The 16,167-nt window shown below is 40.6% G+C and overlaps 1 protein-coding gene across 2 annotated transcripts in view; it reads left to right on the top strand.

Annotated features, from left to right (window-relative positions):
* Positions 1 to 16,167, top strand: part of LOC132330062 (VPS10 domain-containing receptor SorCS1) — a 258,913-nt gene that overhangs the window by 194,599 nt on the left and 48,147 nt on the right. For both annotated transcript variants that reach the window (XM_059851936.1, XM_059851937.1), the window contains exons 9-13: positions 2,685 to 2,864; positions 6,900 to 7,046; positions 13,626 to 13,728; positions 14,255 to 14,331; positions 15,529 to 15,620. In XM_059851936.1, coding sequence (XP_059707919.1) covers positions 2,685 to 2,864; positions 6,900 to 7,046; positions 13,626 to 13,728; positions 14,255 to 14,331; positions 15,529 to 15,620 — 599 coding nt within the window. The remainder of the gene's footprint in view (positions 1 to 2,684; positions 2,865 to 6,899; positions 7,047 to 13,625; positions 13,729 to 14,254; positions 14,332 to 15,528; positions 15,621 to 16,167) is intronic.

Below are 16,167 nucleotides of genomic sequence, written 5' to 3'. Positions count from 1 at the left end.
GGCATTACACATTCCTACTACTTACCTTGCCAGGAAAAATGTTCCCTGACCAAATGCAAAAGGGGCAATTGTTCAGTAATTCAGAAAGCCTTGGCTTTTAGTCATGTGAGGAGACACCTGATTAAACCCCTGTACAGCATCATCTTTCTTTTGTCTTTGAAAAGGCAAAAGGGACAGATAGTAGAACTGCATATTAATGTACTTCCACTGTGTTCTGGAACAGAGAGAAAACAGCTCAGGCTCTCAGTAGCCAAATGCAAGGGGAGCCCCTAAAGGTGATGATGACTGTTTGAGACAGGTGCCTTGCTTCACATACCTGTCCTCTTCCATCACTGTAAGGAGATTGTACTGTATCAAGATGAAGGCTGTCTTTTTGTATTATTCCTCCCCCCCAAGAAATTAATCCCCACCCTGAAAAAAACATACATAATATGATATGCTGATTAATTTTATTTTCCCCAGTGTGGGAATGAAGAAATTCCAGATGCTGGTCCAGGATCTGTTTGATGCCCATATACTAATCCTTTTCTATCAAAGCTGTGCATCACTGCTGCATCTATTGGACAAGGCCATATTAAGAAGAATAGTTAATTTATCCCCAAAGGCCCACAGTTGGAATGCTATCTTTTTTGACTTTCTGCATTACGTATATAATGCCAATTCCATCTCAGTCTCTGCTTCCCTAGGTTTAAATTCCTTCAGCCTTACTGGATTCTTCTTCAGATTTCCATCTTACAGCATGCTCTGATTAAAAGTGAGAAGCATCTAGTAAATAAATTAACTCATTTACTTCTTCAGCATTTGTGAAATTGTCTTTAGTTGTCTTTAGTTTTCTCTGGTGTTGATCAAAGTATCTTTTTACCCCTCTTCCCCAGTTTTTACAAAACTATTGAGTGAAATAATAAGGTAATGAAAAAGTACATTCTCCAGGCAAGGCAAGTTTTACTTTCTGTCTATGTTTAACTGCAGAAGCCTGCCCATGTGTGCCCGTATGCAGAAATTAGCACTTGTGATTAGAGCTGTGCTAGCCAATGCTGCCTGGAGCACAGTGGGAGCACCTGCTGATGTAGATCTACCAGCAGATTGAACCAGGGCGACAGTCTGAAAAGAGGAGCCACAGACAAACAGCTGTGGCTGTAACTCCTACTGGCACAGCTGGAGCTGAGAGAGGATGTCTGTTCACCACCAAAATTAGTAGGACTCAGTGGGACTTACATTACTTTTCTTATTGCCTCGGGAATTAAGCCAATCTGTTCCTTCACAAAACGAGCCCATCTTCTGGGACGTGTTTTCTCCAGTGCAAAGAAGAAAGTAAATCAAGTGCATATTCATCCACTCTGTATTCAGATCTGGATCTGCATGAACAAGCAACTGTTCCAAATATTACCTTCATGGTGAATCCACTTTCAAATTTATAGATCAAATTTCTTCATTATATTGCTTTTTTATTTTTACATTACAAGACTTCATCTGGAAGTATTAATCCTCCCTAAAAAGCCACCAGACACTGAATTTTCAAAGACTATTATTAGCAGAAGGGAGAAGTAGCATCTGCTTCCAAAGAGTATATTTTCTGATAAAGTTCTCAGTTTTGCATATAGAAAGTCCTGGCTGAGATTCATGGAAGCAGAATAACTTTGGGATATCTGCCCAAAACAGACTGAACAGCTGAGTCTTCTGGGAATCACCTGGTGCTAAGAAATCTTCATTTCTTTTCCTACCTCCACAGATTTTTATGGCACCAAAGAACTCAGGGTGTCTGTGCTGGGCAGATAGAGCTTAGGAATTTCATTATAACAATCTCTCTCTTGGTGGCTTTTTCCATTCTAATGGAAAATAAAATAAAATGGGTAATAATTTCTCCAGGCATTGAAAGATGAGATCAGGTTCAATAGTTTTTTCTTCACTTATGCAATCTTATCATTGCTTCCTACCTGCTGTAATACAAAGAAGAGTAAAACAAGACCTCACTCATAGTGCTAGTGATCTAACTACATTTCTGTTCTTTATATCTAGTGAGGATTAAGGTTGTTTTTCTGTTTTATTTCTTGGGGAGTGCTGTTTAGTTTTGTGGTCCAGGGCCTTGGCTCCAGCCCACATTGTCATTAGAAACAGTAGATAACAGCAGATGTTCCCTCATTAGTTCCTACTTGTATCAGGTCCTAAGCATATTTGGCTTCTGAATGCTGGGCAAGAAGCAGATGTTTCAGATGGTCTTTTATTTTTTTCTTTTCTTCTTTTTTATTGTTTTTAACTACGTTGTTAATATATGTGATTCCATAGCCATGTGTGGAATCACTCGGATGCTAAATGGAAAAAACCCAACAAATAAACAACCCTCCCTATTCCCCAAAATATTCATTAAAATGAAGGTGTTGGTAAGGGGAGTGAAAGTGCTGCTGTAATGCTGTAGTGCCAATGTAAATGTTCAATAACACCTCATCAGTTAATTACTACTTTGAAAATTGGCAGAAGAGAGCTGGTGTAAAATATTCCTGCGTTGAATTACTTGCTTAGAGTGGCTGTGGACAATAAAATAGTAAAATGCCACAGTATTGTCTACTGAGTTCCTGATTAAATTCCAGCCTAAATATATCCCTTGCTCCTCCCCCATTACTTTGGTGCCATCGGAAATGGCAGCACAGAGCTCCCCCAAGTAACCTGCCACTCTTTTCTTTCCCCAGGACATGCATGTTATCAGCACAGATGAGAATCAGGTGTTTGCAGCTGTTCAAGAGTGGAACCAGAACGACACGTACAATCTGTACATCTCTGACACCCGAGGGGTCTACTTCACCCTGGCCTTGGAAAATGTCAAGAGTAGTCAAGGGCTGGAGGGGAATGTGATGATTGACCTCTATGAGGTATGTCATAACTCCAAATATTTCACTGCTATCTCAGGAGCTCACATGATGCCAATTTCCTCCTTGCACATCAGTGTCATAAAATGCATGTGAACAGCAAAGTCAACAAATGACTAAATACAGAGTTTTACCCTTCGTAGATTTACTGCTGTATTCACCAGTGGGTTCTCTGGTGAGGAACAGCTCATGGCTCTTTGATGCATAGGAAAAAGTTGTGGAATAGTTCATTCGGTTGCTAAGAGGAGCTTTCTTGGTCAGCCAAAATGCTGCTTGGCTCTGTGTTGGCTCTATGGCTCTGAAAGCTCCCAGCAGTCTCAATAGTATCATTCTCTGATTTTTACTGCATTTCTGGCAATCTGATCTCTTGGTTTAGAAGAAACTGCAGTTTTCAGCTGTCCTTGTCACCTTTCTCGGCTTTGACTATTCTGGGAACTTAAGTAGTTACAGATATGCCCTCTTGGGCTATCCCATGTGCATGGAAACTCTCATACCTCATTTTGATGCCCTCTTTACCCTGAGCCTTTTTCTGAACAAGTGTGCTCTGCTTAAGCTCACAGTACAAATGCCAGTTTGCATTGTCTTCTGTCACAATTGATCCTAACAGTAGGACTTCTAAAGTGCCCTTGTCCATCTCTTGCTCTCACTCAGCTGGAAAGTGCTGGAACACTCTGGAACAAGCACTCAGTTGAGGAGAAATTCAGTCCTCAGCTGCCATTTTGAGGGTCAGGTTCTGTTTTCAGGTCTCTTCCAGGGTATTTTCTGACCATTTAGAATAAAGGTCATAAAGTAGATCTGAGTGCCTTAGAAGATGAAGGTGCTTCCTGTACTTCCCAATAACTGTCTCAAGATTAGCTCTGCTCTGTAGTTTTCCTTCAGCTGCCCTCTACTTGGAAACCACCTTGAATTGTCCAGAGATCTCAAGAGTTATACATCAGTGCAGATGGACTGAAAGAGGATGGGCGCTGCCATTTCAGTCATTTGGACATTTTTTACCATTAATCTCTCTGCAGTGCTGGCAGCCCATGGAAAAACTGTTGCCTCTTATTACTGTCAGCTGGGGAAGCAGCTTTACTGCATTATGTAAAGGTGTCCTACATCCCAGGGGGTAAAGAAAATCTTTTGTTTTGTTTTATTCATCTGACACCACACAGCGACCTGGATTGAAATTGATGGAATAAGACTTACAGCATCATATCTGCTGAGTATCTAGATAGAAGGAATATTGGCTGACATGGAACCTGGCACAAACCTTCCTTTCAGTTTGATGTTCTTGCTGGAAGAGAACAGAGAGCCAGCCAGCATACCTCTCTGAGTCAGATAGTTATAGTGATCTAGGGGAAAATGGAGAGGAAGGCAAGAGAAGGAGAAAAATCCATAGATAAATTAAAAGTGGAGAGATTGCCAAATGAGTCCTTCTCTGCTGGCAGCAGTACATTTAAAAAGGCATCATCATTAGAGAAGATGCCAGAGAAAGGCCTGTTTAATGTGCAGGTGTCTGTGTGCATGTTTGTCAGGTGTTAGACATAAGTTCTTCTGTTTGCATGGCAGAGAACATGTTCGTGTGTGTAATTCCTAAGTTGATTCTAAATCAAGAATAAATCTGCTCAATGCTGTGAAGCAGGGAATTGGACTGGGTACAAAGAAATAAAAATTCTTTCATGGTGTCTCCTTGAGCTCACAAAAAGGCTGTCCTAGTGACCACCTCCTGAACTGAGGGAAAAGCTAAATCACTGACCACTGTGTCTGAGTGCCCTTTCTAGCTCCTGTATCTGTCCAGGCTGTGTTGGAATGACCCACAGCAAGACAGTCCTGCCTGTGACAATCCATGACTGAGGTGATAACAGACTGTGAGAAGGTGTGTCTATAGCTATATGTGCTTGTCACTCTGGAACTTACTTTTTTCTAGCAGTATGTATGTATGTTAGCAGTATGTTCAATGTATGAAGGTGGTAATGTGGAGTGAAAAATGTCTTTAAGAGTTGTGTGCTCAAGTGTCTTGTGTGGATCTTTCTGAAGCTGTAGACTAGCATTAGTATCTGCACACAATGCATTCAGGGTGGTGAGGATTTTGCAGCTCCTGTGGGGGAGCTAATGAAGTGCTTTCCTCTCTGACCACTGGTAGCCATGCATTTGCTTGCCTGGATCTTTCTCTGCAATGACTATGTGAGCAGCAGGGCTGAACAGCTCCCTGTGTGTGTCAGGGTCGTGTATGTGCAGTTGGTCTGTCTCTCCCTTCTGAGAGTACACAAGCATGTGTGTGCAGTCTTTTTTTTAAGATAAAGCTGTCCAAGACTGACAGAATAACTTTGCTTTCTCAGAAAAGGATTCTGAGTCCCAGCTCATGACTAGAATCATAAAAAGAAAAAAAAATCAGGATTTCAGAACACTTTTATTGCTCCATATATAAAGTGCTCTTTAATCATTTATGGCCAGCATTTCACAGGGACTATATAATAGAACAATTTTGGGAAAGCAGAAAAGCAAAGTACAACTGCAATTATAGGCTCTAGCCCTGGTAGCAAAGGCAGGACGTGTTATTTTTCCATCCCTGTGTCTTCGTGCAATGTCAGTGTGAGACAGGAGTACCCTTGTCTTTTCAGAGTACCTTTCTACTAAAACAAAGAAAATCCTGAATACTTAGTTGGATGGGATCAAACAATCCAGCTGGGAAATTGAAAAGGTTATCTTTTTTCTGCTTATATCAACAATGAATTACTTAACTATTTAAAGACTATTGCCCTTTATAGCAAGCCATGTCAAAGTCTTTATGAACTTCCAGTGAAATTCAGGAAGGTGCTGTTTGAATGACTAAGTACATCATTGTGCTGTACCAAAGCACTGTACATAAGTAGTTTCACAGCATGTGATTTAAAGTGTAATAAGGTCCTTTTCACTGGTAGCTGTAGCATCCAAATCCAGCCACATAATTAAATGGGTTGAGCTGTAAAAAGCTCTGAATCTGCTGTGTAACTGTTTGCCATGCCATTTAATCTCTGTGAATAAAAACTCTTGATGAATGATTCTGTCTGCTAATTCCACATCATAAGCAGAGGTGAGGTGGATGACTGAACAGCCTTGCTGGAAACCAAAAAGTTTCTCACTTACCCCCTCCTTCTCCTGATTTCACTTCCCTTTTTATTGCAGCACTCAGATTGCAGAATGACAGCCTAACAAATTCATTCTCAAGCTGCAGCAGCTATTGGGCTATTGATTTTCAGTGTGCTGAGAAGATGGGAACATTCTGCAGTGTGAGTTGTGGTTTGAGGTTGACTCTTTCTTTCTCCTCACTGAGATACTTTTAGGCTTGGTTCCAATGTGAATCTGTTAGCGTCTTGTCTTTGCAAAATCCTCCTGCAGGTCTGTGGATTTAAACTGTTGGGTAAAACACCAGGAAAAAGTAAAAGGATGAAGACCTCATTGCCAGCTCTGTAACTGGCATTCTGTACGGCCTTACTTGAGTCAACAGTGCTTTGATTTCCTCAAAATACAAAACCGTAACAAAAATACCTCTGTGCCCCAAGTTATCCTGTTGAAACACCGATAATTATTGTTTTGAAACACAATGAGATCCTTAGATGAAATGTCTGAAGAAGGCTGGATGAAATAGAAGCATTGAAATGCAAGTTTATGTGTGTGTTGCTGTTTTCTTCACAAGGCCAAAATTGCTGCTGTTTCCTGCTGCTGCTGTGCAAGAGAAAAATAATTGCCTGCACATGTTTCATCTTTCAGGGGGAAGGATGCCTACACAGTTGAGAGGTTGTCACTTTACAGATAATGCTACTGACATCTTGCCATGTTCCCATGATGATTCTGAAATACAATATTTCTTTCCCATTTGTCATCTTTGCACCTGTGATGGCTCTGTCTCTTCCCCAGCCCTCCAGCTTGCCTCTGATGTGCATTGGCAATTCTGGCCCTGACACTGACCACACTGACAGAGCCATCAGAGCCCTGGTGGGTTTGACAGAAAAAAAAGGACATGCACAGAACCAGCATGGACTTGATCTATTTTTCAGCCATGTCAATTTTTCCTAGGTAGCAGGGATAAAGGGAATGTTCTTGGCTAACAAGAAGATTGACAACCAAGTGAAAACTTTCATCACCTACAATAAAGGGAGAGACTGGAGTTTGTTGCAGGCTCCACACACGGATCTGAGGGGAAATCCCATTCACTGTCTCCTAGTAAGTACCTGGGGGGTGGGGGGGGGGGTGGAATTTGGGGGGTGGTAATACCCCAGAACAATCTTTTTTCTACCAGGTAACACAACAGAGGGCAGCTCCCCTCTCCCTGCAGTGGATCTCATGGAGGGCAATGCTTCAGGCTTGGGCTGCCAGGGGTTATTGCATTGTAATTTAGGTTAATTTAATTTAATTTCTGGAATACATTGTGGATCAGCTGCCTTCTGCAGAAGTGCTGTGTCCCCTGGAAGCTGGATGCCATGTCTGGCAGTCAGTTCTCTGGACACTAGATGGGAGGCAAGAGCTGCTGTAGCTCAGAACTCTGAGACACAGTAACTGGAAACAGGCTTGAAGGAAAAGAGAGCTGGGATTGCTTTCAGGCTGCTCCGTTGGCATTAATATTTATTAACATTCATCATTTTCTCTTTGAGCTCATAAGTGAGAATCGACACATTCATCCAAATATATGTACAGCTTTGTGTTGGTGTAAATTGTGTCCATCTCTGTACTTACTGATATAGATCCACATACAGCTACGTCTTTAATCATCATTATATGCAGACAATTTCCAAGAGGGAGAGTGAAATATAAGTAATGTGAATAGAATTGGAGACCTCTATGAAGTTAGAGAGCTTAAACTGATCTTGACATATTTTTCAGCTGATACAATCTATTCACAGTAGTGGGATAATACTCAGAACCCCTGTATTTGGGATTCTCAATAGCTTTCAAATTATACTGATTCTAATATGGTTCCAGGCAGAATCAGGGACACTATTTAGATTGCTCTTACTGCTCCTGTCCTGTACTTGCATGCTGTTTTCCATCTAAAAAAAAAAAAAAAAAAGTTTCTCATTTTGAGGCATTAGAATCTGAATCAGCATTATATTTTGTAGCTGAATGCTCTACTAATCTCTTAACTGAATGTCATGCACTATTGAAAGAGCAAAGAATAAATATTTGAAGCTGCTCAAATAATTGATTTTTTGATTGAGCCAAAATACAAGTCCTTCATTTTCTGTCCAGTTTGGAAAAAATAAATAGGAAAGACTGGGGGTAAGACAGAAGAGTTATTTCAGAGCACGACTAAATTTTTTGGGTTTGTTTTCTTCTTTCAAATTTTTAAAAATTGTAACTAAGTGAATTTTTTATTAGATATTTCTATGTGGTGAAAACCAAAAAAGATAGCATGCAAAAAACTTTGCAGACATAAAGTAATTCAGTTCTTTGGAAGGGACTATGTAACTAAGCCTTTGTGTTTCAAATAGATTGTATAATCTAGTTTAACTCAAGTGAAACACATTCGGTAAAAAAACCCTGACATTTTAACCTTCTCAAATTATAACCAATTTAATCAGAAACTCAAGATTTTTATTATATAATATAATAGTATAATATTCAAGGGGACTGGCAAGGCAGAAGAACAAAGCAAAGCACATAGGCAAGTAAAATAAAAAATGCTGACTTTTTTTTTTCCCATAAATTTGAAGTTAGAGTTCTGAAATTGCTTTCCTGGTATTTTTGTGCAGGGATCATGCAAAGTCTGACTTGCCACTCTGATTAGAAGTGAGCCAGTGGTACTGCTCTGTGTGGCCCTTATGGAACAGTTCTTTGCAGGAATTGGGTATTTTATATACAAGGCTATATCTGCCACTGTAGTTGCCCATTGTATAATGGAAGAGGTCTTATATCTGTGTGTGAAATAGAAATGGACAGTTCCTATGGGGGGAGAGAGAGTTACGGTCCCTTTAAGCCTTCCCATCCATACTGTATCTGCTACTATATCCATGGACACCAGAGAATACAATAAACTTCATTTAAAATTCGACCAGATATGCCTGAAAAAGCTGGGTTCCCTTGGGGATGATAAATTTGAACAAGCCAGACAAAGGGTCAGGAGGAGGAGCAGAAAGTTTGGGCACTTGTAGGGACACAGTGAGAATGACCTAGAGAGGCTCATGGTTCTCTGGGGATTGCATTTCCATCCTGGGAGCTCCACTGTGCATAAACCACTATTTAAATATTACACAGATGTAAGGAAAATTACAATTATAAATATTATAGTTTGTTTTTATTTTGCACTCTGTGCAACCATGTACTTTCTCTGAGGATTACTTCCACCTGGGCAAGCTCAGTGGATGTTTGTCATGCTGTTTATGTTTCTTAAGTGCTCTGTGACTTGAGCTGGAGTGTAGGAATTGTTCTGTGATTGCAGGGTGCTGAGGGACAAATTTCTAATGGACTTTAACATTGTATCTCAGTCTTTGTCCTTTCAGGAGAATGGGAAGTATTTTATCAGCCCTGCCTTGTGATAAGGACAGAAGGATATTTGGCCATGTTGACTTTTCCTCTTCCCCTAACATTGGGTAAAACAGGCAAAAGGCCTCTTTCATTGTCTAAGCACCCCTCCATGGTTAGGTCTTCACCAGCTTTTGGAATGGCAGAGGGGCAGGAAACCTCAGCTGAGCATGCGGAGTCTCAGGTGGTCAACTTGCAAATTTGAAAGAAAGGAAATAGCTGAAATCTGAGCTAAAGTTACTCGTTAGGTTTTACAGGAACAGACAGTCTGCCTGCCATAGAAAGGGAGGGATAGAAGTACAGAAAATATACCAAACCACAAAGTGAAATAGCAATTCTGCAAGAGAGACAAGCTATTTAAAAATCCCATCTGAGGGCCACGCTTAATGGTGGGGAAGATGAAGGCAGAATATGGAATGAAAGATTTCTAGAAATTATAAACACAGAAGTTGGGAGTGGTAGGAAAGTTTTTGAAGCACAAGCACTCTAAGTTTACATTCCTGGAAATAAGTCAGGGATCCATAAGGATTTTCTGCTGAGGAAAAATGCTGAGAAAAGGAATTTTCCCCTGTTCTGAGACAATTCTGTTCCTTGTCAGTGTGACATAGCTTAGCATTTAAAACACTTCACAAACTCCACTCACCTCTTCAGCCTCCCCTGCATCACTAGTTTTACCTCCTTATGTCAATTGCTCCTTTTCCTTCTAGACATAACTGTTCCTGACATGATCCTGATTTTCCTTATGGCACAGATAAGTGAATTCTTCATAGTCCATTGTACATGTAGTGTAGCTCCCATCCTTGCTGCACAGCAGATACTAATGCTTTCCCACTGCTGCTATTCAGCATAATTGTCTCCAGCAGTAACTCAGCAATGATGTATGTTCCAGCTCATTGGCAAAATGGGATCTGCCATTTCCCAGAGTGACAGCACAGTCCCCAGCCTGTGAATGCACTGCTGTGTGCTCTGTGCATTGGGTCTTTAAACCTAAACTAAGTGAGAATTAAAACAGAAGCATGTATATAGCAGCTAAGTTGTTGGCTAAGGAGGTTAGGAGGGAATCTGGTTGAAGCACAGGGCGAGCCAGACAGAACCATCCCTCTACTGACAGTACTCTCCAGGTGGTTTTTCAAAAGGACTCAGAATTTCTTTGCATTTTTTGTGAGACAGCTCTAAATAATGAGGAGGAGGAAAGCAATGAAATTCCATTTAATCCCAGGGTTTTGGTTTTCTTGTGTATACCACTTGTATTCTTACATGAATATACTTAATCTTCATGAAATAGCTGCCAAGGTATTTTATTCCAAAGATGCTGGTTTAGTTCAATACTTGCCATGCATTGTGAAGTGGTTAACTGAGGAGTAGTTCTGTCTGGCAAGAGATGAGCATCTGCCTGGGAGAGTTAATCAATTAGCTTTCAGGGATGGACTTGTGGTTCAGACACAGGTCTGAATCTCAGGAGAATCTTGATTCAATTTTTGGGTCTATCTCCAATTTCCTATGTGAATTGGGCAAGTCATATATTTATTCTGTGCCTCGCTTCCCGAGACATCTGTTTATTGCCTCCCACATTTTGTTTGTCTTTTCCATAGGAATTTATAAGGATTTCAGGACAAAGACCCTTTTCTCATAAAGGGGGACCTTTGTGCCATCCGCTGCAAAGTATTTTAAGCATCTAAGTGGGGTGTTTTGAATATCTCTCTTGGAAGTATTTATCTCTTTTCATTGTTCTTTGCTATTGCAGGTGAGCAAATACTGCAACTACCCCTAGGTTTTTGAATAGTGACCAGCATCATCTTTGTGTTATATATAATACTTTCTACCACTTCTGATGAGGGACAGCCACTAATAGCTGGTTTGTATTGTGTCCTGCCATTGGAGACAGTTCAGGTGGGCTTTGCAGAACAGCCAAAAGTGGGTTTGTGGATGTTTATGAGAAATTTTACTAAGGACTGATGAGTTTCCTGAGGGGGAAGCATGAGAGTGTTGGCTTGAAAATATTAGGAAGCAAGTAATGAACTCCAGGACAATTGTAAAAACTGTGGCAGTAGGCAGAGCAATGGGCTTTATCAACTGTGCTTTATCTTCCATCTAGAGTTTAAATGCTCCATGGCGTGGTTGCCTTTCCCTTGGTTGCTGTGCAACAGTTAACAGAGATGGGAACAAGGCAATGACAAGGAAACCCAAACCTGTGATTCTGGTGATAGTACTGATTTTAGCAGCCTGTTGGTAACAGCAAAAAGAACAGAGACAACTGATGAAAATTCAGTGAGATGTCTGTATGTGAATTAAGCTATGGGAGCTGGAGGAGGAACACAGAAGGACCAGCAGAACACAAAACAGCTGGAAGAATATCTGTTGATGAACTGTATAAGGACAGAGATGGAGAAGGTGTACAGGGGAATGAGGAAAAGAATGCTAACACCAGGATGTGGGGTGGCCGTGGGCAGTAACTTCAGGTGTTTGGCTAAGAGTGGAAAGGTTGGCTTTCACACCATACCCAGCTGTCACTAGAGACTCTTAAGCACTTCAGCAGTCCAACCAGTAAGAAATCATACCCCTAAAAAGACCATCTGTCTGCTTAGACAGATGGCCTAGCTTTTAATATTGGAGAGATATATTCCATTTCTATATGTTATATCTGTGAAGTGAGATAAATTTGAAAGGAAACCTCTGGTAGCACAAAGATTGAATCTTAACAAGGTCTCATCTGAGTTGGGAATTGGCTGTGTTGCCATTAGGTTCTGTCTTCAAAATGCTGAAGCGGGCTTGGAGTATGTTAGTTTTAAAAATATGTTTTCTATTTAGTCTTCTCACAACCTATCAAAATGTAAAAGGAAAGAGTTCATGCTCTTGCAGTGCTTTTCCACTTCCTGCATTCATGTCAGCTCAATTTGTTTTCCGCTCCCTCCCGGCGCCCCGGGCTGCCCTCGCAAGGCTGTCACTTGGAGTTAGGCTGCTCAGTACATTGCACTTGGCAGCTTGTGCTCCCTGCTGCACACCCACGTCCCCTTTTCCTGTCTCACATAAGTGAGAGCTCCCATCTCTGCTCAGCACCCTCATTTGCCTTTGCCAGAAGAACCCTGCCTTTCTCCACAGGGGAATTGTCATTTCAGTCACCTTCACCTGCTTTGAGGTGGGATGGAAAAGTGGCCTTCCTCCTGTGGCCTGTGGGACTAGGTCTCCATCAGAGGAGGCCTGCCAGGCTCTTGAGGCTGCAGATCTAGCCTTTAGGAAGCTGGTGTTATTCAGGAAAACCTGCCTTCTTTGAGCCTAAAGGTCCCCCTGCACAGCCCCTCTTTCTCTTACAGAGCTGGGCAAGCTGAAACATGGGCTTTGCTCCAGTTCTGCTCCTGTGTGATGTCCATCTTGGTTGGGTCAGTTTGCTTCAGGTTTTCTTGCCAGTATTTTTCCCCTGCTCCTCCCTTAGCCTGTTTCATGAAGGTCTCTTCATGAGGTTTGAAAGAAAAAAAAATCTGGGAATAAAACCCAAGTGAAGGAAATAGCATTCAGAAATTTTCAGAAAATATCACATTACAGATTTGGAGGGAATTGTAATGGCAGCTTTGAAAATCTGCCTATCTAGCCATCCATCTTCTAGCTCAGCTGATTTATTCTGTACCACTTGTGTCTTACCTGAGTACCCAGCATAAAAAATCAATAGCAAGTAGGTAAGGTTTTCATGGATTTATTTGTATTGAAAACTTAAAAGGTCACATCCAGATGGGCAATGAAGCTTTGCTTTAAGCTTGAAATGAACACTTTCCTGTCATGGTACTTCTTTGTATTTATTGCAGTGCATTTCAGAACAATCATATGTCAAAAAGAGTTAAGAAATGGTATGAAATAAGTTTTTTCTTGGCTAATAAGTGGTGATTCAGCACCACACCAGTAGGGTTAAATTGCTTCTTTTTTCAGAGATAGCTTGGGCAGTGCTGCTCAGAGTCATTTCATGTCTGCACCAACCTCCATTATTGCTTCTCACAGAGTAGGAGTCAGGAGCCTCAGGTAGTCCTTACATCATCTGCCTGTGCAAGCCTGGTCCCCTCCTTTCAGGTACAGCCTCAAAGATGTGGTCCTTGGAGGAGGGTTTCAGCCTGGTACATCAGATTCCCACTGGGAATGGGTTGTGTCAGAAAATGATGGCAAAGTGGCTGTGCTCATCTAAGGGTTACTGAACATTAGGAGGAAATACAGAAAGACACTGTATGTTTCTAGGCCTGTACTAATAGAAGCATACATTGCTGTGTCTGCTTTTTACTTGTATTTCCCCTTTCTCCATAGCCCTATTGCTCCCTTCATCTTCACTTGAAGGTCTCAGACAACCCCTATACCTCAGGAAACATCGCCAGCCGAGACACTGCCCCCAGTATTATTGTAGCTTCAGGTATGAAACTCTTCAAAATTGCCTTGTTTGATGTGCAAACCTGGACCAACTCTGGCGTTTGTGGAGGGTGTTGGGTGGCTGTGGGGTGTCACACCACCAGTATTGGGAAAGGCGGCAGGCTGTCAAATGAAAATCCTTGTGGGCCTTCAGCTTGTCAAATGTTTTTTATGGAAACTGGCCTTCAAGACAGAGGAGATCGTGTCTAGCCCTCTACTCCTGTGAGCATATGATCAAATAAGGTAAGAGTAAATCCTTTGCATGTGGAGGTGTGTAGAGTTGTCTACACACCTCCACATGCAAAGGATGTGGATGTGTGTAGACAACTACACATCCTTTGTCTACACATTGGGTCTTTTATATATTTTTTTCAAACTGAAACACCTTCCCTCTTCCCCCTTCCCTCTCATTTTCCTCCCAAACCCGGAAGTTCTACAACTGCAAAATAAATAAATACATTTACTCTCCTGATTTGCTTATCTTGCTGTTTCTGAGAGGGTTCCTTCACTAACCAGTGCTCATCTTACAGGTAATATAGGCACTGAGCTATCAGACAATGACATCAGCATGTTTGTTACTTCTGATGCTGGGAACACTTGGAGGCAGGTAAATGACACAAAATCACTGGTTTAAATACAAATCAGGAAGTGTTATAAAAGTAGATTCAATCTGTCACTTTTTGTTTCATTTGGTTCAGGGAAGCTTCTTGCAAACCTTTTATGAAAGAGTAAACTTCTCAAAAGTACAGAGATGTTTAAAGAGAAAGACTGAATATGCTGTTAGACTTCATTTAACAGAAAATTATTTTTATTATTCTACTCATAGTTTGACTTCAGTTTAACCCCATCGCAAAGAGAATAGAATAAATTATGAATAATAAGGGGAGAGAAAGTGTTACCTTTTACTGTTGTAAATCCCTCATGCCAACCAAACTATTTTTCTTTTTGTCCATGACTATACTTACCCAAAAATCAGCAGTTTCACTGGTCTACTTTTTCTCAATTCAGCTGAGACTCACTTCACCTAAGCTAAGTTGTCCAAAGTTTGTTGTCCATATAAATTGATTGTTTTGCAGAAAAAGTCAAAATTCAAAAAAAGGCAAAATTCAGTTTGCCTTGTGCCAAAGCTACCTACCTGTGGAAAGAGACTGGATGATGAAATTATATCTAGTTCCTAACATTTAGTGGAGTCTCACCTGTTAAGAAATACCCTCTAATGTGTTTATCTTCAGATCAGGAAATTCTGTTACTCCTATTTTCTGAATGGGATATCAAGTCATGGAGAGAAAGAGTTACTTTCTCAGACTAACAAATGCTGCTGTATAGACTGTAGAGCAGATGTTTGCAGAAAGTTAATACAAAAAAGACACAGGGAGAGAAAATATTTTCCAATATTTGATAATCCAAGAATCTAATTATTTTGCAGTGTTTGACAAGCCTCATTTTTCTGTCTAAATCAATTATTTGAGATGGGGCCAGACATGTGCAAACACATGAAATTCTTCTTTAAACAAAAATTTGTCATCGAAAGGAGGGAAATTGTTGATCCTTGCAAAAAATCGTATTTCTAACTTTCTGTCGAGCAAGGGAAGAATCAATTTTCCATAGACCTGGAAAAACTGGTAAAAAATGCCCAAAAACTAAAAAAAGATGAGTCCAAGAAATATATCTATAACTTCCTCTACTTTATAATTTTCCTAGCAAATAACTGTTCTGTGTCATGATCCTACTTGAAAAACTGTGACATTATCTTGATACTTAGGGTAATAGGTTTGAATAACACTTTATTTTCTTTTTTTTTCAGATCTTTGAGGAAGAGCACAGTGTTCTGTACCTGGATCAAGGTGGAGTACTTGTTGCCATGAAACACACATCTCTGCCTATCAGGCACCTCTGGTAATGACTCCATTTGTGCTAAATGGCTGCTGTCCCTCTTTCCAGATGCCAGGAAGTAGGCACTTAGTATGGATCCAGTCTTCTGCAGCTCTCATCTAGAAAGTATTAGTTAAGATACTGGCAAACATTAGATCAGATAAAGCTAAGAAATCCTGGAAATTACAGTTTACATAATTTTGGCTTGGCCAGATCTGAGATCTAATCAGTGTAATTCCACAACACTCCTGATTTACCACAGCTTGGCTTTTTGGATTTGTTTGTTTATAATGTAATTCTGAATATGTGTGTGTGTGTGTGTGTATGTATATGATTTATGCTTTTGTCTCTCCTTAAGTTACCAAAGTAGTCCTAATTTTCAAAATTATTGATGAACTTGCCTTCTCTGTGTCAGGCAGCACTTTTGCACCAGAATTTTGTTGAATACATTCAGGGTTATGTAACTGATAATGTAAAAGTGCAGTTAGCATTCCTGAGTGAGGAGGCAGAGTATGGATTTGTGCTGTTCTGTATTATTTACTTCCACCACAGTTGGTGTCATATCAGAATC

Source organism: Haemorhous mexicanus, chromosome 7 (genome assembly GCF_027477595.1).
Source record: "Haemorhous mexicanus isolate bHaeMex1 chromosome 7, bHaeMex1.pri, whole genome shotgun sequence".
In the NCBI taxonomy this organism is placed as follows: domain Eukaryota; kingdom Metazoa; phylum Chordata; class Aves; order Passeriformes; family Fringillidae; genus Haemorhous; species Haemorhous mexicanus.
Note: the sequence above shows the minus strand (reverse complement) of the source record. Positions and strands in the feature narration are given on the sequence as shown.